The 21,567-nt window shown below is 41.2% G+C and overlaps 2 protein-coding genes across 4 annotated transcripts in view; one reads left to right on the plus strand and one right to left on the minus strand.

Annotated features, from left to right (window-relative positions):
• Positions 1-16,696, minus strand: part of LOC105465363 (succinate-CoA ligase GDP/ADP-forming subunit alpha) — a 36,504-nt gene extending 19,808 nt beyond the window's left edge. The window contains exons 1-3 of the mRNA XM_011713773.3: positions 16,564-16,696; positions 5,520-5,623; positions 2-118 (exon numbers count right to left, since the gene is read on the minus strand). Of these exons, the coding sequence (XP_011712075.2) occupies positions 2-118; positions 5,520-5,623; positions 16,564-16,660 (318 nt within the window). The 5' untranslated portion in view covers positions 16,661-16,696. The remainder of the gene's footprint in view (position 1; positions 119-5,519; positions 5,624-16,563) is intronic.
• Positions 16,697-16,719: 23 nt separating this feature from the next.
• Positions 16,720-21,567, plus strand: part of LOC105465361 (dynein axonemal heavy chain 6) — a 383,399-nt gene continuing 378,551 nt past the window's right edge. The window contains exon 1 of one of the 3 annotated variants that reach the window (XM_011713768.2): positions 16,720-16,850. The gene's annotated coding sequence lies outside the window, so the exon portion shown is untranslated. Of the gene's footprint in view, positions 16,851-16,949; positions 17,064-21,567 lie in introns of those variants that run through there. The other 2 variants (XM_011713766.3, XM_011713767.3) reach the window with 2 other exon arrangements.

Raw genomic sequence — 21,567 nt, forward strand, 5'->3', positions numbered from 1 at the left:
CCTCCTTCACAGTATTAAAGACAGGTAAGCCCAGATGCGTCTGGCCTCCTTTCCCCGGAGTGGTTCCTCCAACGAGTTTGGTGCCATATTCCAATGCCTGCTGGCTGTGAAAGGTGCCCTGAGGGGAAAAAGCACAAGATCCATGAGAAACCGTAGACTGGAAAGCCCAAGAGAAGCAAAAGCAATCTTGGCAACTTAGGAAAAGAAAAACAAATAGGTTAGCTATTCCCAGACAATAACATACACGAAGCATTCCCATCAATGTACTAAACATAGCTTTGAACCTTGAAGCAAAACAAGCCTCTGAAAAACCAAAATAGCTATAAACAAGGGCCTCTTTGATTCCGTTTTCAAACTTGGCTGATGACCAGAAACTTCCTGTTTCTCAACTCCTCATGGGCTCACACTCCTCAGTTTAAAATCCATGGTAGATCATCACCCTCCCACAACAACCTTGGCTTTCTGTCCCTTCAACTTAAATCTCTGGCAAAACCAAAACCTGGGTTATATCCAATTTTCCCCCTACTCTAAGTCTATACATGTGCAGCCAAAAAGTGGCTAGGGGGAAAAAAAAACATGTCAACTGGTATCATTTTAAATTAATGATCACTCATCTTAAGTAAGCCTTTAATACTGCCCACCCAGCAACCTATATTTCTCTATCCATTCACTTCTCCTCATCAGTCTCAGCATTATTGACATTTTGGACAGGATGATTCTTTCTTATGAGAGGTCATCCAGTGCCTAGTGGGACAATTAGCAGCAACCATGGGCTCCACTCATTAGACGCCAGTAGCATACCCTCCTAACTGTCATAACTCCATCCACTTAATGACAACCAAAAACAGCTCCAAGGACTGAGAGATTCATTTTCACTAGGCTTCTGGGGTTCGACTTCCCCTCTTCTCTTTCTCTCTCCTTAGACTTCTCTTTTTCATCTAAATTCATACCCTTGGTGATGTCATCCCGTATCACGGCAATACATATCATCCATATGGTGACCCCTCCCACATACACAAAGACACACACCCCCCACATATATCTAAGCCTTGAACTCCATACTCACATTGTCAACTGCCTACCTGACACCTCCACTTTGAGAACTAGCAGGTATCTCAAACTCAAAATGTCCAAAACTGAGTTCCCGATCACTCCCCCTCCATCTACCCTATCTCAGTTAAAGACAACTTCATGCCTCACAGATAATCAGACCAAAAATACTGAAGTCGTCCTTGATTATTCTCTTTCTCATATGTACCATATTAGATCCATCAGTAGATCTTATTGCTCTATCTTCAAAGTACAATCAACAACTCCTCCCCCTTCTACTGCTATTACCTTGGTCTAAGTCACTTCAACTCTTAATGGGTTATTGCCCTTGCTCCCCTTCAATCTAATCTCCATAGCAGCCCGAGTGATCTGGTCAAAACATAAGGAAGATCATAGTACTCCTCTAATCAAACACTCTGATTGTTTCAGATTTCAGTCAAGTAAAAGCCAAACTCCATATACTGGCCTACAAGTCAATATACAAGCTGTCTCCCCACATCAGAATCCCGTACCTGCCTCCTTATTACACTCCAGCCACGCTGGCCTTGCGGCTTCCACACACAGCAGGCACACGCCTGCCTCATGGCCTCATTGTGTCCTCTGCATGGAATATCCTTCCCTAAGATATCCACTTGGTTCACTCCTACGTCTCCTTTACATCTTAACTCAGAGATCAAGCTTTTGCTGACCACCTGATATAAAATCGCCCTCTCCTCCATCCTAACCACCAGGACTACACACACTCCTCCTTTCCCTGGCTTATTTCTTCCATAGCAATTATACGTTGTAACATACCACATAATATACTCATTGATTTTGTTGATATATTCCCCCCCAATCACTAAAATGTAAATTCCATGAAGACAGTGATTTATGTCTACTTTGTTCATTGCAATATGACACCTAAATCAACATACAGTAGGCACTCAATAAATAGCTGTTGAAAAATGAATGAATCAATGTGGTCATTTCAAGCACCTTCAAAATGCGGTCCCAACTATTTACGTTCTATTAAAGGAATACAAATCAGGGCCTTAGGAAGGACTTCAGAAATTTTCTGATTCAAATTATTTTTCAAAATAGGAAACTTGACCCCAAGCATGTTAATTAACTTGTCTAAAGTCAGGGGCAGGGTTTTGAAAGAACCACAGGCCAGTGCTTGCTCTCTCTCTTAAAGCAGTGCTATTCAAAGCATAGTTTGCAGACTTGCTGCTCTGCAATGAGGTAAGAGGAAAAAGAAAAAGAAAAACAACAAAAAAAGGAAGGAAGGAAGGGGGAGAGGGAGGGGGAAAATCTAATTTTTAAAAAAGTAAAAATGTTTGCAAATAAAGCAGTAAGACATTGCTACAGCTTTTATTGTATTTTATTAAAATATTGATCTACATTAGACTGAAAATTAAAAACAAACACCTACACTGTTTTTTTGCTACAGACACTGAGAAGCACTGCCCTAGACTACAATGCCAGGTAAACTCAAAAGTACCAAATTTTAATCCTAAAGTAGTGCTAAACAGGAATATCACATCTATTCAAAATAAGCTTATTTTCCTTAGTTTTACAATTATCATCAGCCAGTACACAGTTAGGAATAGTAATAATTTTAGCAGCTTATAAACCCAGTAAAAGAAACAAGGTGGCACCCACTGGAAAACTGCATTGCTGAAACATACTCTAAAAATACAAAGATTTTTCATTCATATGTAGAACAATGTGTGTACTGAGAAAAACTAATGAGGCAATATGCAGATTTACTGTGGAAGTAAGTTCTAAACTTCAGACATCATCATTATCTCTATAATGAATCTGAATCAACAAACCTGAGGCAATTAATGCTCTCACTTAACTTTAAAAACAAAAACAAAAAAAAAGGAGAGTGAATGAGAAACAATGTTAACTGCAGGTAACTGAAAAACACTAAAACTACCCTTTGATTTAAATATTTAGGCAAACCATTACCTTATTTAGAACACAGAGACAGTTCTGAATACTGCTTACACCATGGGCAATGGATTTTACAAAAAACCTCAGAGCTTAAAATGTCATAGAATCATATAATATTTGGCAAACAGAAAAACAAAATTATATATAATAAATTTACGTGGAGAATTTGGGTTAATCAAACATCTGATTATATGCTAATAATATTAATATATAACAAAAAACAGGCTGAATATAACATCAGTTGGGAAGGGGATGATAGAATGCACTTCAAATCTTGGACGAAGATCTACTTTCCTTAGAATGTATATAAGGGAAGTGGCATACATAACATTATTTGGCTATCAGAATAAACCTATTTTTTTTTCTTTTTTGAGACAAGGTCTCACTCTGTCACCCAAGTTGGTTCAATCATGACTCACTGCAGCCTCAACCTCCTGGACTTAAGTGATCCTTCCACCTCAGCCTCCTGAGTGGCTGGGACCACAGGCATGCGCCACCACAGCCAGCTAATTTTTCTATTTTTTGTAGAGATGGGTCTATGTTGCCCAGGCTGGTCTCAAACTCCTGGGTTCTAGCAATCCTGCTACTCTGGCTCCCCAAAGTGCTAGGATTACAGGTGTGGGCCACCACACCCTGCCATTTTTACGAGGAACAAAATTTCAAGGTTTTATGGGTGTTTCATTTTTTTGTTATTGGTGGATTTTTTTTTTTTATGGTAATAGAGGACTGGAAGAAGAAAAAGAAGAAAGGTCTACTGCAACACATTTGTGTGCCCTGTCATTTCAGAAAAAAAAATAGAAAAGCAAAGGACCATTTCACATGAAACAACCTGCTAGCTGCAGTCTATAGGATTTGGCCCACTACCTGGTTTTGTAAATTGAGTTTTATCAGAATGCACCCAGGTCCATTCATTGACAATATTTTCTATGGCTGCTTTTGCTGTTAAAATGCTTTTGAGTAGTTGTAACAGAGACTGTATGACCCACTAAACCTAAAATATTTACAATCTGACCTTTTGCAGAATATGTTTACTGACCTCTGCTCTAGATTACCAAAATACTGAAGAATTGACAAGACAATTCTTTTTTTTTTTTTTTTTTTTTTTTTTTGAGACGGAGTCTCGCTCTGTCGCCCAGGCTGGAGTGCAGTGGCGCAATCTCGGCTCACTGCAAGCTCCGCCTCCCGGGTTCACGCCATTCTCCTGCCTCAGCCTCCCGAGTAGCTGGGACTACAGGCGCCCGCCCCTGCGCCCAGCTAATTTTTTCTATTTTTAGTAGAGACGGGGTTTCACCATGGTCTCGATCTCCTGACCTTGTGATCCGCCCACCTCGGCCTCCCAAAGTGCTGGGATTACAGGCGTGAGCCACTACGCCCGGCTGACAATTCTTTTAATTACAGAAAAATCATTAACCTTAAATTATTTTTTAAAAATTGACTGTTTTTATCTTGCCATATCTCCTTTAATAATAAAAAAGGGATACTTTGGGTTAAGATACGTGGTTATACTCTAATTGATTTGATAGTATTCCCTCATTTTAAAAAATTCTGTGCATCTACTATGGTGGAAGTATAAATTTGTTCCGATGTTTTAAAGTTCAATTTAGCAGTAGCTATTAAAATTATAAATACACAGACCATGTGACATCCAATTTTACTTTTAGGTATCTGTTTTATAGAAATATGGATTGTATATATATTATATGCTGGATAATATTATATAAATATATATAGTTCTGTATAATAAACACTACAAAACACCTATAAATGTGTTTGTATACACAAGAAAAATATCTGAAAGGATACATGCCAACTTGTTAACAGAAGGAATTCCTGGGGAGTAGAAAGGTAGGAAAAAGGAAAGAAGATTCTTATGTGGCATTTTATTATAGAATCTCATCACAGATATATTTATTTACACTTATACAAAATCTGTGATGTGAACAGGAAAGAGGATGAGAGAATGAATATCAATAAATGAGAACAAATTAAAACACTTCAGGCAATTTTGCCTGCTAGTCCCAGGCCATGGTCCCAGAAAAGCATAAGATGGGAAAAGTCAGTGGGCTGGTTCTTCTGCTTGTCTCAGTACCCATGAGCCTCTCTGGGTTTGAGCATTTCTCCACACTGAATGCGGATTCTGTGTTTAACAATATGGCTTTTTGTCTGTTTGTACAAAACCTAAACACAAGAATCTAGTTTACCTAGTGCTTAGTCAAAGAAACGGTGATCTGTTTCAACATTGGAGGAAAATCATTAGTGTCGTATTTGCTGAAAGAAAGTGTATAGGCCTCCAGCACAATATACTCCTAGTAAGCATACAATATACTCTTTTGCAAGGTAAGTTTAAACACAATTTTTATGTTATAGGCCGACAATAGCAACTAACCTCCTGAGATACAACCCCATTACTGTACAGTATATTTCTCTGCAACAATCATGTGTTATTTTTGTGATATTAAAAATAAAAAAATTGTTAATTTGTTATATCTCTAGTCTACATTTCAAAATAAAAACCTAGATATACATACCTGTTTGCCGGTGAAACCCTGGCAAATAATCTTTGTATTTTTATCAACATACAGATGTTTCCGAGAAGCTGTATAGGAACAATGCCGAATTCCATTCTGTGCCACTAAGACGTAAAAAACCAAAAAAAAAAAAAAAAAGACACGTTATAATTTTTCTAAACTTTTGAACAATAATTCAACTTGATCACACACACACACAAAATCCTCTAATGCACGAGCTATCCTGTGATCACAGCAAACCTAAATGTCACCTTTTAAATAAGACACAGTGACCACAGTAATAAGTTAGAAAAACAAACATAAAAGACATTGTTCCATTCTCCAGGATCCCCTCTTTATCAAGAACCATGATCTTGTAGTTTTTTTCTGAACTGAGGAAAAAATTAATGTTTATCATTTTTATTTCCTAGAAAAAAACTGGGGCTCAAAGATAAATGGTTAAAATTAAATCCAGGGACTGAAAACGAAGTGTCACCCCTTTTAATACTGTTTACTAAAGAGCCACATGTTTCCCCATTTGACCCAAATTTTTGAAGTCTAATACCTTTAAATAGGTAAGCTAAGAGGCAAACTTTGTCAGGAATACAAGTAAAAATTGCTCAGCAACTTATTTTCTAGTAGGAACAACATATTAAATGTTAAGTCATAGGATAAAACTTATCTAAAATACAATCAAAAATCACTTAATGTCTTCTGATATGAACTCATGTATAAAAGAAACAGGGAAAATAAAATAAATAGGCAAGTAGACAAGAGAGGAAAAAGCTTGTTTTAAAAAACAAACCTAGGTTATTGAAGCAACCTACCTAAAAGGGAAATTAATTGAGAAATCTAAGTAGTTACTACAACCAGCTCCCCATGTTTCAAAAAACAGGAGGAGGAACATAGATGACTTAAAATTGTGGGCTACCTTCTAAACGTCCATTAATACTACCAACCTGACTTCTCTGTGGCCCATCCCTGGCCCTTTCAAAGTAGCCAGGCCTTCTGCCTATCATTGTGGTAGTCCACGAAGCCAGCCCAAGTAAAGAACATAAGGAGTAATCTCTATTGAACAACAAAAAAAGAACACCTGTCACATATTTGCCCACAGTCCACTCCATGCTTTCTGCCTTAAATCACTGCCTCATGCCCACCTAAGTCCTGACCTCACATTCCATAACTGAAAGAGCAACAACATCTGCTTCTGGCGGAAGTATCTGGAATCCATTACACCTCCAGGGAAGAGACAGGCCCAGATTTAGCCCTTACCACCTGGATAACATTTGGTACACACAAAGAACCGCTATGTAACAGACAGCTTTCTCAGACGAGACTGTGATCAACAAGGGGCCATGGGCTTTGCAGGTCAAGTTCTGGCACAGCAGTCACAGCTAAGCATCTGACTCCAGGCCAGTGGACACAGCAGGGATTTATGGCCTGACACCCTGTCCCTACTGAGCTGTGCAGCACAGCCCACCCTCGCCAGTGCTGCACTCCAGACCCATCCTTGCCCTTGGCTCCCACTTCTCCCAGCTGAACACCTACAACCATGATATTTGTGTAGAAGCTATACCCTTTCCTACCCTGCTACAATTCCTGACTAGTGGAAGAACCGGCTTTACCAGTCCCTCCCATTGAATCTTCAACAAAGGCTCATATCATTTCATGTATCATATCATATCATTATCATATCATATGTTTTCAGACCAGAAGGTAGAAAATTTGATTATAAGATCAGATGTTGTGATCAGGATATCTGGAGTCCCTACTTGTTCATATAAAATACTTTTTCTGGGTAAAGTTTGGTTCTGCACCAGTACTCTTATACTCACTAACTTAACATAGATCAGACAATTCACTTCTCCTTTGAAAGGAGCAGAAGTCACCCTGAGAAAAGACAGGTCTGTCTGTGTCCCTAAAGCACAGCTCCAATAACAGACCAACGAAGATCTCTGCTTTCTCATAGTAACTCCAGATCTCCTGGATCAAATCTATGGAGCACAAGATTTTACAACATCACATCTTTGGTGCTCATAAAAAGTGTATCAGAAGTGTGATAAACAGCAGCTCACCTCCCAATCCCCTGGCCTTTTAGTATTAGTCTGTGCAATGCCCCTGAGAGCCTACAGCATCTAATGAAGTAAATCTTGGGAAACCTCTAATGCATACGTGTAGATGTGTGTGCACTCATGCATGTGTGATCTCCCCATCTACACACCAGGCCTAGGCTCATACAGACCCACTTCTAGATAAGCTGGAACTAATAGACTATTATCATCTTACAGGCAAATCCAAGAAATATATTCAATGGCAAGAAAGTGAAATTCCTGATCACATTCCATCCTGACAAGAAACCTGTATGATGCCAGGCAAGGTTATCATCTGTACTGAAATGTGAGTTCGTTCATTGATTCAATCAACATTTGGGGAGCACCTATACCAAGCCATAATGTCAGGTGTCAAGGATAAAGTGACGAATGACAGTGTCTCAGCCCTCAAATAACTCACAATCTATATGAACTGATATAAAAGTCGGCCATAACTGCTTAGTGTGTAAAGTACTATAACAACAACAACAAAAAAGCCTTGGGAATTTGGGGTAAACTCCCCACACCTATTCAAGGTAGAGAAGTCTATGTATGTGTGAGAGGTGGAGTTAAGGAATGAATCCCTCATTGAGATTACCTCCAAATTGAAACCTAGGTTATCAGCAGTTCACTACTAAAACCCCCAATAACTTGATCTCCAAGCTCCTAAAGAAAGGAAAGAGGTTCATCTGGTTCCTGGTCCACTGTTATGACCTCTCCACAACTAAAAACTCTCTTCACCTCTGCCCCAGCCCTGGCCCATGCTACCTAACTTGAGCCCCTATCATCTAAACTGATAGCTGCACCTGCACAGTAGGAATTAACTTGTCACAGGAGATCCAGACAAGGAATCATGGACCATCATATGCTTCCTTTTCTAGAATACTGCTGTAATATGTTAGGCCAGCCAAGTGAGAAATGTTGGCAATCAGAGCAGACTCTAAAACCCAGTGGAAAACCATGAGTAGCCCAGCAAGCCATGATGGTATACCATAATCACCACAAATGCCTTTTGAATCCCAGAAACTCAACCTACACCAGAAGATGAATCCACCCTACCCCAGGCCCTTTATATCAAGCATGCTCCCCAACCTGTCATGGCTGTAAGGAGGACCTGAAGGTGAGCTATATGATGTAATACTCCTCACCTTAATTTCTGCCTCCTCAACAGCTTGAGGTAACACACTCCAGAGAGAACCAATTCTCAGTCTCCTGCCACTCCATGCTACCATGACACACCTAACAACTGGTGGATATATTTGAGGCAATACTATTATCAAATCAATGACAAGTCTTACTATTGTTGACATCATAGAATGAAGGAAATTCTTTGTTGCTGTATTTGCATTCAAATGGAAATAACGCAAAATATGCTTTTCCAAGTAAAACTCACCAAATGTTAAATCACTGTCATTCTCCTCATTCCTCCCCACCTTAACTAATTTAAGGCCCAGAATTCCAGGCTTGAGATTCCCCACAAAAGCAGACTCCCCATACCCCCACCTTCCCTCCTAGAATCCTTCTACCACTCTCCTTAATTTGGGCTGGTAAAGAGTACAAACCACTAGCTGCTATAAATATTAAAATCAAACTGACTCTACACTTTCTTTCCCTAATGAATTTCTTCTCCACCCAAATTATCAAGCAAATACCTTAAGTAATTAAAAATAGCCTACTCTGCTTCTGCTGGAGAATGCAAAGTAGTTCACAGTGCAAATCTTCCACTGTCCACTGCTTAACTCAACTTAATCATATTTTGGTTTTAAATACAATCCTGACCTCTGTGACAAAGCCATCAAATTACTAGAGTAAGTGACTTCCTGAAGTGAAATTTAGAACACAAGGCATACATTGGTAGCCAAACCATCTTGCAAATATCTCTTACCTTTCAATTAAAGATTTAATGTCCTCAACTTCCTGAGAATTTCACTTACGTTCATCCATATAAATTAACATTTACATAAAACACTACAGTCAAGAATTCCTGTATCTTCACATGATATACATGATTTATGAAAATAATGGGGGACTTTAAAAGGGATCTGAGATTAAGAATAGAAGCTATGAACACTTTCATGTGGTATACAATAAACACCATCACACAGTACACTACTGAGTACACATATATCCTTACTCTCTTTATCACATTATTTCTAAGTGAAATTATCTAAGCTTAAATTTATTTCAAGATTATTTCAAGTACCATCTAAATACTTTTCGCACTGCTAACTGTAAACTCCATGAGTGTCAGGACCATGTCTTATTCATCTCATCTCCTATGGCATATGGTCAGTTACTTACACACAATAGGTGCATGGGAAGCATTTCACTTAATTACAGGACAAGAAAAAGGGTCTCCAAAAGAAACACTTACACCAAACTAAACATCATAAGGTTCATCTCTTTTTCAGTGAGTTGGAAAAAGTCAATCTTGAACTCCCACGTATCAGGAAAGAGGGAAAAGAACCCTCTATCTTTTTTGTACATATAAAGACAATAGGTTTCTCTAAAATTCATATAGAGACTGCATGGAAGTTCAGCCCTAAAATGCTGCTGGCAGTCCCCAAAGCTACATTAATCTAGTACAAATGCCATGCTAACATTTTTTTTAATAAATGAAACCCAAAAGCAGTAATACAAATTGAATATTTCCCTACATGAAAAAAGAAAACATTCAGACTGAGTAAAACACACCATAGGCAGAGTTAAAGGCAATGACAGACCAGGGGAGTGTTTTCATAACATTTAACAGACAAGGAATTAACCTGGGCAACAGGAAGAGCCAGCAAAAAGTGGAGCTCAAAGCCTAAGAGAAAAACTGATAAAGACCATGAACAAGAAACACAATGGATGACAAACTACAAATCAATATATGATGAGATGCCTAGCTTTACTAATAAGAAGGAAATAAGTATTATTATTATTATTATTATTATTTGAGATGGAGTTTTACTCTGTAGCCCAGGCTGGAGCACAGTGGTGCAATCTCAATTCACTGCAACCTCCACCTCTCGGGTTCAAGGGATTCTCCTGCCTCAGCCTCCTGAGTATCTGGGACTACAAGCCCATACCACCACACCCAGCTAATTTTTTTGTACTTTTAGTAGAGACGGGGTTTCACCATGTTGGCCAGGCTGGTCTCAAACTCCTGACCTCAAGTGGTCCGCCTGCCTCAGCCTCCCAAAGTGCTGGGATTACAGGTATGCGCCACCATACCCAGCCGAAAATAAGTATTTTAAATTAAATATTAGAGCAGGAAAGGTGAGGTTGGCCACCAGGAATAGTTTCTGATGGCGAATGCTATAGTTGTCACATCCTAGGCCACCTCCTTATCTTCAGATTCTTAGAAATTGTCCAGCTTAACCTTGGGACTGCATCCTAGGAGCAGCTGAGAATATCATCACAGGAATCAGACAGGCCTGGTCTTGAGTTTATGCTCTGCCTTTCAGCAGCCATGTAACCCAGAGCATATCTTTTGATCTCCCTTAGCCTTAGTCTTCCCATCTAAAAGTGGGATAACAGCTGCCCCTAGGAGGCTGTGATGTTAATATGAAATTACTCCTTAAATTGGCACCAGGTAGCACAGTGTCTGGTATACTTTCAAAACTGGGTTTATAACCCTACATGAACACAAAGGCAAATCTTTCCCTAAAAAGAGAGAAAAAATAGTTCATATTTTAAAATCAAATAAGTCTAGCCAAAAATGTTTTCTACATGTCCTTGTGCACATCTTACATGTTTATTTATAAAAATACTAATCCATGTCTACATATAATGTGCAGTATGCACAAATACACTTCTAAGTTTTTAACATATAATACATTTGTAAAGGTGCAGCCCTCACTGTAAAACAGGGACAATAATAGTATATACTTCATAGGCTGATGTGAGAATTAAATGAGTTAGTAATATATAAAGCATTTAAAATAGTGCCTAGGATAGAGCAAGTGTTATATCCCTAAGAGCTATTTTATTACCATTATTATTACCGATGCAGAATGAGTATACCAAACTGCTTTGAGATGTTCACTGTGACAGGCTATCTGTCAGGTGCTAGGGATTCACAGGTGAACAAGACAGGCTCAGGGTCCTACCCGCGTGAAGTTTCCTGCCCTGTAAAGGAGCTAAACATTACACAAAGAAAAACAAAACTACCAACAGTACAAACTGTAATAAAGACAATGAAGGAAAGAGGCTGAGTAATCTGAGAGATGTGTTTTCAACGGGGGTGACAGATTTGTACCTGTCAGCCACATACTGGTCTTCTTCACCATAATAGTAACTGCATGATTTATAAGATGGCTGATGGGATGAATGATGCAATGTATGGTCAAAGAGCACCTGCCCAGCGTAGGACTCAAACCATGGGCCTTGTATGACCAGTACCATGCTCCTAACCAATAACCAGAGGCTCTATTCATGCAATACTCAATACTCCTTCAACTCACCTCTCAAACTGTGTCCCTGGTAAACATTTATTCATGCATATACTCATGAATTTAACAAATGCACACTTATTAACCATATGCATTATGCATATGTAAGACACAGGCTATTGCAGTCTACACCTACAGGACCTTATAATACAGCAGACTAGCTAGCAGCCACTTACCCCTAAACTCCAAACAACCCACTATTCAAATGTTAAATTATATATTCATTTAATATTGACTTACAAGTGAAGTTTAATAAGCTGTAAGTACCATATTTCATCAAATATAACACACCATTGATTTTTAAGACGTACTATTAATTACTGGTAAAAAAGAAAAAATGAGGCGGGTGGATTACCTGAAGTCAGGAGTTTGAGACCTGCCTGACCAACATGGAGAAACCCCATCTCTCCTAAAAATACAAAATTAACAGGGCATGGTGGCACATACCTGTAATCCCAGCTACTCAGGAGGCTGAGGCAGGAGAATCGCTTGAACCCAGGAGGCAGAGGTTGCCGTGAGCTGAGACTGTGCCATTGCACTCCAGCCTGAGCAACAAGAGCAAAACTCTGTCTCAAAAAAATTACATATATATCAATAATAAGACACATCCTAACGTAAGAAATGTTATAATGTAAAAAAATGTGGGTCTATCGCGCCTGTAATCCCAGCACTTTGGGAGGCTGAGGTGGGTGGATCATGAGGTCAGGAGATTGAGATCATCCTGGCTAACACAGTGAAACCCCGTCTCCGCTAAAAATACAAAAAAATTAGCCAGGCGTGGTGGCGGGTGCCTGTAGTCCCAGCCACTTAGGAGGCTGAGGCAGGAGAATGGCGTGAACCCAGGAGGCGGAGCTTGCAGTGCGCCGACATGGCACCTCTGCACTCCAGCCTGGGGGACAGAGTGAGACTCTGTCTTAAAAAAAAAAAAAAAAAAAAATGTGGGTCTATGGCATGCCAGTCCCTTGATGAAATGAAATTGTTGCCCTGCACTTAAGAGAAATTATTTTTAACATTCCCAATTACATTTCTATGGAAAAACAAATTTGATGTCAGAAAATCAAATCACTTTCTCATGGCCACATTGGTACATTTGAATCAAAGCTATTTTGTATTTCTGAAATAAAGATTTGGTTGTTAGATGCAATGGCAACAGATACTAGTATCCAAAACATCACTGTTGAGTATCTCCTTTTCCAAACTACACTTTAAATGCATCTCTGATTCTAAAAACAGGCCTACACACCTGGTAAACACAGGGAAAAGGAAGGCAACACCTTTGAGCAGAATAGTCACCTTCTCAACACATCACTGAGGCTGCCAAAAAAAAATCAGAGCTTCGAAGAAAGCAGCTTAAATTATCACATGGTACATGCTGGTGGAAACGATACTGCAGAGTCAGAAGACCTGGGTGCTAGTACCCCTTCTGATACTCACTGGGAACTTTCGGGATTTCCTCATCTGCCGTACAAAGGTTTGGGACCAGTTGGCTTTTAAGCTTTACTTTCTGGCATTAAAATACCAAAATTCTGAGGTTCAAAAATACTGGCTCTTATTCCCTATTTATTCTAAAAGATTCAAGTTACAGAAACTACTGACCAGTTTTAAAAAGACCTTGCATTACTTTATGCTTCTCTTAAAACGTCACTATTTCAACTTTAAGGGTGCTTATGAAATCCTTAAACTTTCTCATGGAAGAAATCTTTCTCATTTTACATTGTATTTTCTCTCTCCACTTCAACTGGATCCTTTTCCTTTTTTTTTTTTTTTTTTTTTTTTTTGAGACGGAGTCTCACGCTGTTGCCCAGGCTGGAGTGCAGTGGCGCGATCTCGGCTCACTGCAAGCTCCGCCTCCTGGGTTCACGCCATTCTCCTGCCTCAGCCTCCGGAGTAGCTAGGACTACAGGCGCCCGCCACCGCGCCCGGCTAACTTTTTGTATTTTTTTTTTAGTAGAGACGGGGTTTCACTGTGGTCTCGATCTCCTGACCTTGTGATCCGCCCGCCTCGGCCTCCCAAAGTGCTGGGATTACAGGCTTGAGCCACCGCGCCCGGCCTTTTTTTTTTTTTTTTTTTTTTTTTTTTTTTGAGAGTCTCACGCTGTCGCCCAGGCTGGAGTGCAGTGGCACGATCTCAGCTCACTGCAAGCTCCACCTCCCGGGTTCAAGCAATTCTCCTGCCTCAGCCTCCTGAGTAGCTGGGATTACACACCCGGCTAATTTTTGTATTTTTAGTAGAGATGGGGTTTCGCCATCTTGGCCAGGCTGGTCTTGAACTCCTGACCTTGTGATCCACCCGCCTCAGCCTCCCAAAGTGCTGGGATTACAGGCATGAGCCACTGTGCCAGGCCCCTTTTCCTTTTCTCATAAGCTGTAAAACAGGGCTCTGAAAGACAATTACCAGTGTTCACTTGAGTTTTTTGTTGTTGTTGCTGTTAACTCTAATCAATATTGCAACACTATGACCTTCAGCAAGTAACGTACCATAAGTTTAAACTTAACAGAGGGAACAAAATTCCCTAACATCTGCAGCTCTATTAGCTTCACAGTCTAAATAATTTCTGGCCCCTTTAAAAAAAAAAGTTTGCAAGGTGATGTTGGAGCTGCTATTTTTCTAGTGGGAGTGAAAATGGGCTCAGAAATGTGGCATGGGAAATAGGAGTTAGAGTTTTGTGAATTTAGAGGTGCTTATACATTAAACATTGTTGTCCATAACCCCTCTTGATATAGAATATATCTTGGTTTAGATCTCAGACCCTTAACAACAAGTTAATCACATGACTTAGATAATTCAAGCCCACTCCAATAACAAAACTTAACCAGATGGTCACTCTAAAGCCAAGTGATCCTGGGAGTCTAAGAACGAACTTCCACTTCTGTGGGAAGAGGATTGAGAGTTCTGCTAAGGGTGGAGTAAGGAGCTAGATCTTTTAGACACTCTTCCTTTATTCTCTAGATTTTTCTAGACAGCAGACCTACCTGAGGCTAGGATCTTGCAGAACCTCAGACTAGCAAGACCACAGAAGCGAAAGACACAGGTGGGCAACTTCATCCTGGGGTTTCCCACCACAGTGGTTGTGCTGCGCACCTGATCTTCTACATTCTAACCCACTATCTATTCAAATTAAGCTGGTTTAAAACCATATTCAATATACTTCATTCTTGGTGCTCAAACTCTATTGCCCTGAGTGATTACTGGGTATAACGAATTCTTTTTGTCCTTCTGCCTACAACACCCTCAAGAATCTCCAGAAAGCTTTACCAAACAAACCAACTATTTCATACTTGCTAACATTATCTAGCCAGACCTTTGTCCTCAAGTGATTGGCAACTAAGTGTTAGCTACTGAGTGCACACTCATCAATGCACACTTTTAGAATGTAATCTTCTCAAGAAAGGAATTAAGTCTCATAAAATACTCAGTACAAGCAGAATTACGAACAAACCGGAAAAAGAAAACTAACTTTATTACATACGAGATACTTTATATAAATTGCTCCACTTATTCTGCAGTGAAGCCAGATCATCCTGTACATCATCATTGCTAAAACGCACATTTTTTTTCACTTTTTAAAAAACCAGGATACATGTGACAACCACTGGTGTGTCACAATTTTAATAAGCAATCGTTTTTCATTGTTAGTGGTAAACAAAATAATGGTCCACCTTACAAGTGATGGTGCTTCAGGCTCACTGAAATGTGTTAATATTTTCATGTGATTGGAAACACTGAAAAACAGATTAAGAAAAGTGTCCAGGGTTATTACACAGACTGAAAAGGGACTAGCCAGATTTCAAACCCTGATGTGGATGATTACAAAGTTTCTTTCTACTATAACCTACCTGACAAGCACAGAGACTTTGAATATAGCAAGAATTTTCCATAGTCAGCATGTCTCAAAGACTAGCAATCTTGGGTGCTAAGTTTTCGGGAACTGATGTGTCCACAAACCGCCTGTTGGAGGCACTGCAAATAAGCTGGTTTAGGTCCCAGCCAACCATAAGCTTCTAGGAGTCTATGCGGCTATGCCGACCCACTCTGTGTAAAGAGACTATCTTTCCCCTGACGTACAATCTTGCGGAGGGGGAATTCGAAGTGTAGGACCTTTCCGTACTAGGGACAGCCTCATCCCCCAACTTCCTACTGAGACACCTCCCCTACCTCTCAACCCAGACACTTACCTTCCCCACCTCTTCACCCCCAACTCCAAATAAGGCCAGTCTAGACGCCACCCCCACCCTGTCACTTGTCACCGCTGGGCCGAAAGCAAGCTTCCAAATTTACAGGGCTCCCAGACCCGAATCCTGGCTCAGCCACCCAGTATCTCCATCTACCAGCGGCCTAAGTCATGCCCCCCACCCCACGTATCCAGCAAAGCTCCTTCCTCCGTAGGGGTCGCCGACTTGAAGCCGGAATCCCAAACCGCTCCCAGGCCCCCGCCGAGGTCCCGCCCTGAGGGCCCAGCGGCCGCCTGGGCCAGGACGCTGGGTCCGGCGAGGCCAAGAACCCGCGGGCGCAAGGAAGACAGTCCTGGCCGGACTCACGGAGAAAGCTGCGCGACAGCAGACGGGCGGCTGCGAGGCCGCTGCTGCCGGAGACCATGGTAGCGAAGTCAGCGGCAGCCGCAAGGGTCGCGGTCATCCGCCAATGACACTCCCAGGCCCCCGGGGACCTCACAGGGACAGAGGCCTAGGCGGAGGGTGGCCACAGCAGTCGCCTGAACAAATTTCCTTCTACAGAGGATTCTTCACGGAACAGCGGCGATGGCAGGTGAAGACAAAGAGGCATCCTGTCGGAGAGGCAGATAATAACTCGGCTCCTTCCTAGAAATGTGGGTTTGATTAACATGAATTGTAACAGCAGCTGGGGGTAAACCCCCACGTGAGACTGGCCGGCGCGTGGCATTGTGGGCAATGTAGTCTGACGGCCGCGACTGGTTCGTAGGTTTTGAGTGAGGCTGCGGGAAGGGAGCGAGGGGAGAGCGGCAGTGAGACCGGGGAGACAAGGGACTTGAAGACTAGGAGGGAAGAAACAGCGAGGTGAGGTGCGAAGAGCAGTGCCAGAACTTTGTATCCCAGGCCCATCTCCTCCCCCCTTCGTTTTCTTCGTTTGCTATTAGAAAGAATAATATTTCTCACCGCGTACCTGTGCCTGGACCCGGAAGGGTTGCCTCTGGGGACGGGAATTCGAACTGGCGCTGGTGGCATGTGAAGGGAAAGACGTGATGAGAAAAACCAAAAGTTATCTTAGTGACAGTTAATTTCTTGGAATGTGGAGTTTCTAGTTAAATAATCATGCAGTGTTTGACTAGCAGTAAGTGTATGACTGTTTATTCCCTGGGTATCCTAAGGGCTGAAATTCGAGGTCAAATGCGACTTTGCTCCCTGTTTGGACAAACAGTTCCCTCTTCTGTAACAGCTTTAGAAGGAACCTCAGGGAGTCCCAGAGTCAAAAGGTAAACAAGAGATGAAGTAATCTGCGTCTCTGCCGAAAATCGTGCTCCTGAGATTCCTCATCAGAATTGTCAATAAAATTGCAATCCTAATTTACTTAGGTAGTCATTATAATTGGCACTGAGCTGTGGGATGGATGAGTGGGATTACCCAAGGAGATTGCCCAATACTTCCTTTATGATCCAATTATTGCCATTATCAGGTTGGACTTCACTGCAAATAAACTCCTCGATCATGGATCATGTTCTTGTGATAATTAAATTACTCAGAGTTAAATAGTATCAGTGGTTTCCAGATATATCCATTATAACAGATTGGACATTTTTATAGCAAATAAATAGAAAATCCCTTGCTATTTTATATAGCAAAATTCTTCGTGAACTGAGTTATATGTTTAGTTTCGTTTAATTGATAAAATGATGACAAAAAGTATAATTTCAGTACACTTTTAATGAAAATTTGTATTTCCATGAAGATGGGTATTTTTGTTTGTTTTGTACACTGAAGTATCCCCAGCACCTAGAACAATGCTTGACACAAATAACTCATCGTTGAATTGAATTGATATATATGGGAGAATAGTAGTATATAGATTATTTTTTGGATCCACAGACAATGTTTGATGAACTTAGGATATTTCAATCTCTTGTAATAACTGCACCCCTGTGGCAGACCAGGTCTCATTAATGCAAGCCTCCATAACAACGTTTCAGTACTGAGTAGCTAAGTTAAATATTAAAAGCCAGTGCCCTTGTACAAAGGCTGGGATGTAACAAAAGCCCACCAAGGGTTTTTGCCTGGGCCTTTCCTGGGCCTTAAAGCATGACAAATTAATGAAGGAATTCTTAACGGGACCCGTTTAAGATTAAACAAGTTTTATTGGGGATCTGAAGAAACTCCCCAGGCCTCCACAAACAAGTTTATTGGAGGTCTGAGGGAACTCTCCAAACCTCTGTGATTTAGCAGGGGGCAAGATAAGGGTAATCACCCCAGCATCTAAACCCATGTAGATTAAGTAAATTTACTGAGCTTCCAAGGAAGGTCTTCAGTACTCAGACCTTAGTTATAGATTAAAAGAAGTTAATCACTTATGTCTTTAGATAAATGCACGCTTACACGTAAACATAGCTTGGAAGGTATATAAGCTCTAGAAAACTGTAATTTTGAGTTGGTCTGGCGATAATTTCCAGGACTTTTCTATGTAACCGGTTGCAGAAATAAAAACTCTCTTCCTCCCCAGTTCATCTACATCTCATTATTGGGCCACAAAAACTAGCAGCCCAGCCCTCAATTTGGTCCGGGAACACCCCTACCTCAATTCTGTAGCTCACAGGTAGGGGACAACTACACTAGTCAATACCAACCACTCATCTTTGCAGACTGAGTTTGGGAATCAGACAGGTCTGGGTTCAGATTCCAACTCTGCCACTGGCTACGGGACCTCTGGGTTTCAGGTTTTATTACTGAGATGGGTATGAAACTTCCTAAGAGTGTTGTGAACATTTAATACACTTAGTATATAAAGCTACTGTCACCTTGTACCAAATATTCAATAATGGTAGTTATTATCATTAAAGAACTGTCTTTTTTACATGGCAGGATCATGTTTTAAAGGTTTTAACTAAAGTGAGTAACCAAATTAGAACAGGATATTTCTATTTGTCTCAAAACTTTGTCTAAAGCTCTAAAGCTGAAGACAACAAGCCTTACCTCCACATCCATGAGGAGGGCAGTCTAGGAGCTACTTCTCTCTGAAGTTTGATAGGAGGTGGCCAAATGTGTCTTTGAATTCTCACCCCCACATCCCAGCCGGCTCAGATAAGCAAAAGACTAGAATTCATTGTATGAGGGTGTGAAAGAAAAATAAATCTCAGGACCCCAAAGTCACCAAGCCAAGAGAAAAGTCCAGCTGGGAACTGCATCAGGCAAACCTACCTCCCATTTTAGCTACAAAGATAATAAGCTACATACCTCCCTCACAATCTGCCCACAGGAAATTCCTTGTGGATAAAGGACAGGCAGAACTCAGAGTCATCCCTCTGAGGCTCACCTGAGACAGATGCATGTCTGATTGCTACCTCTGCCCTATTGTTTATGTAAAAATGCAGATTCACTGAGCCAGACTAAATTGTATATTCAGTGGAAGGCTGATCAAGGACTCAAAAGAATGCAACCTTTTGTTGCTTATCTACTTCTAACCAAGAAGTCCCTGCCTTACTGGATGGACCAATGTACATCTTACTAATATTGATGTGTCATGCCTTCCTAAAATGTATAAAAGCATGCTGTACCCCCAACCACCTTGGGCACATGTCATCCGGACTTTCTGAGTCACGGGTGCATCCTTAACCTTGGCAAAATAAATTTTCTAAATTGACTGAGACCTGTCTCAGATATTTTGGATTAACAAGGGGATTGATGCTTCTGTGTCTAGAGTTGTCAGTTTAATGTTCTTGTTTCCTTCCACTCCCAGCCAAGTTTGTGGGTGAGGGCTTCTTACCAAAACATTGGTGGTATTAAATTTCAGGATAAATCCCTACGGACTGCAGAAATTCATGAGCCCACCTTAGTTAGCTAGATAGGTCTTGGTCAGAGAATGCTTGAGGAAACTTGAATTTGGAAGGCAGGCCTAACAGTTAAGCTATGTCTGCCTCCTTCCTAGAGAATTGCAACGGCAGGAAGCTAGCTGGAGCAGTCCTCATCAGCAGGCAGGGCAATATTTGGTGTATCAAGATGTGTTAATATTCCTGTAGTAAAATGCATGCCAAGAAAGTTGAACTTCCCCCTAAGAGACATGCCATCCTCTGAGGCAAGGAACCCTAGCATAAAAGACTGCAGAAAACCCCCAGAGGGAGGAGGAAGGCAGGAAGAGTTACAAGGAGGCCAGCCAAAGAGTACCCAACTGACATCAGGATACTGTGCAGGGGAGTGGGAGAGGAATTTCTGAAAAATCCATGAAGTGCTCAGAAAGAGCCAGCATTCCGAAGAGAGAATAGAAGAACATCAGGAGAGAACCACAAATAACACCATCTAAGAGATTGTATCCGAATCAAATCTACCCACTGCGGGAACATACAGCAAGGGTGTGAAGGGAGGAGGAGTAAAAGAAGAGGGGGAGACAGACCTCAGCCCCTTCCTTCCCAGCTGCTGATTGTGGAGTCAGATCATGCCAGACATGGGAGTGTCATGCGCTTCCGTGTGAAGAGACCACCAAACAGGCTTTGTGTGAGAATAAAGCTTTTTAATGACCTGGGTGCAGGCTGGCTGAGTCCGAAAAGAGAGTCAGCAAAGGGAGATAAGGGTGGGGCCATTTTACAGGATTTGGGTAGATAAAGGAAAATTACAGTCAAAGGGGTGTTCTCTGGTGGGCAGGAGTGGGGGAGCTTTGGAGCCAGGATGAGCCAGGAAAAGGACTTTCACAAGGTAATGTCATCACTTAAGGCAAGGACCGGCCATTTTCACTTCTTTTGTGGTGGAATGTCATCAGTTAAGGCAGGGACAGGGCATTTTCACTTCTTTTTGTGATTCTTCAGTTACTTCAGGCCATCTGGGCATATATATGTGCAAGTCACAGGGGATGCGATGGCTTGGCTTGGGCTCAGAGGCCTGACAGGGAGGGAGGGAGGGGGAGGAGCTTTAAATTAGGTATAAGGTTGAAGTTTTTCATTGGCTTGGATGGAACCTTTAGTTGTTGGTTTTTGAAATAGGTAATTTATTGCCCTGGATCAAAATTCAAAAGGTACAATAAATATTAAAATACAAGCAGTGAGAAATCTTCCTTCTAGTCTCCCCACCACCCAGTTCTCCCCAGGGGAAGTCAGTGCTATCCTGTTTCTTGTGTATCCTTCCGGAGCTATTTTTTTGTATGTATTCAAGTATATACATATATCCATTCCCCCTACCCTACCCTTCCCTGTTCTCACTAATATGTAAATAAGTAGGGACAATTAGAGATATGTGCTTGGGGGAGTCAGGAGACTTAGCAGTCTGGGTGGCTGGTGTCTAGAGGAGCAGCTCCAGGGGGTATCTTTTTCTGCCAAAGTGGTCCCTGCTATTTGCAACCAAGAATCTTGACAAGAGTGAGCTAAGTAACTG

The sequence above is a fragment of the Macaca nemestrina genome, chromosome 13, assembly GCF_043159975.1.
Source record: "Macaca nemestrina isolate mMacNem1 chromosome 13, mMacNem.hap1, whole genome shotgun sequence".
In the NCBI taxonomy this organism is placed as follows: Eukaryota; Metazoa; Chordata; class Mammalia; order Primates; family Cercopithecidae; genus Macaca; species Macaca nemestrina.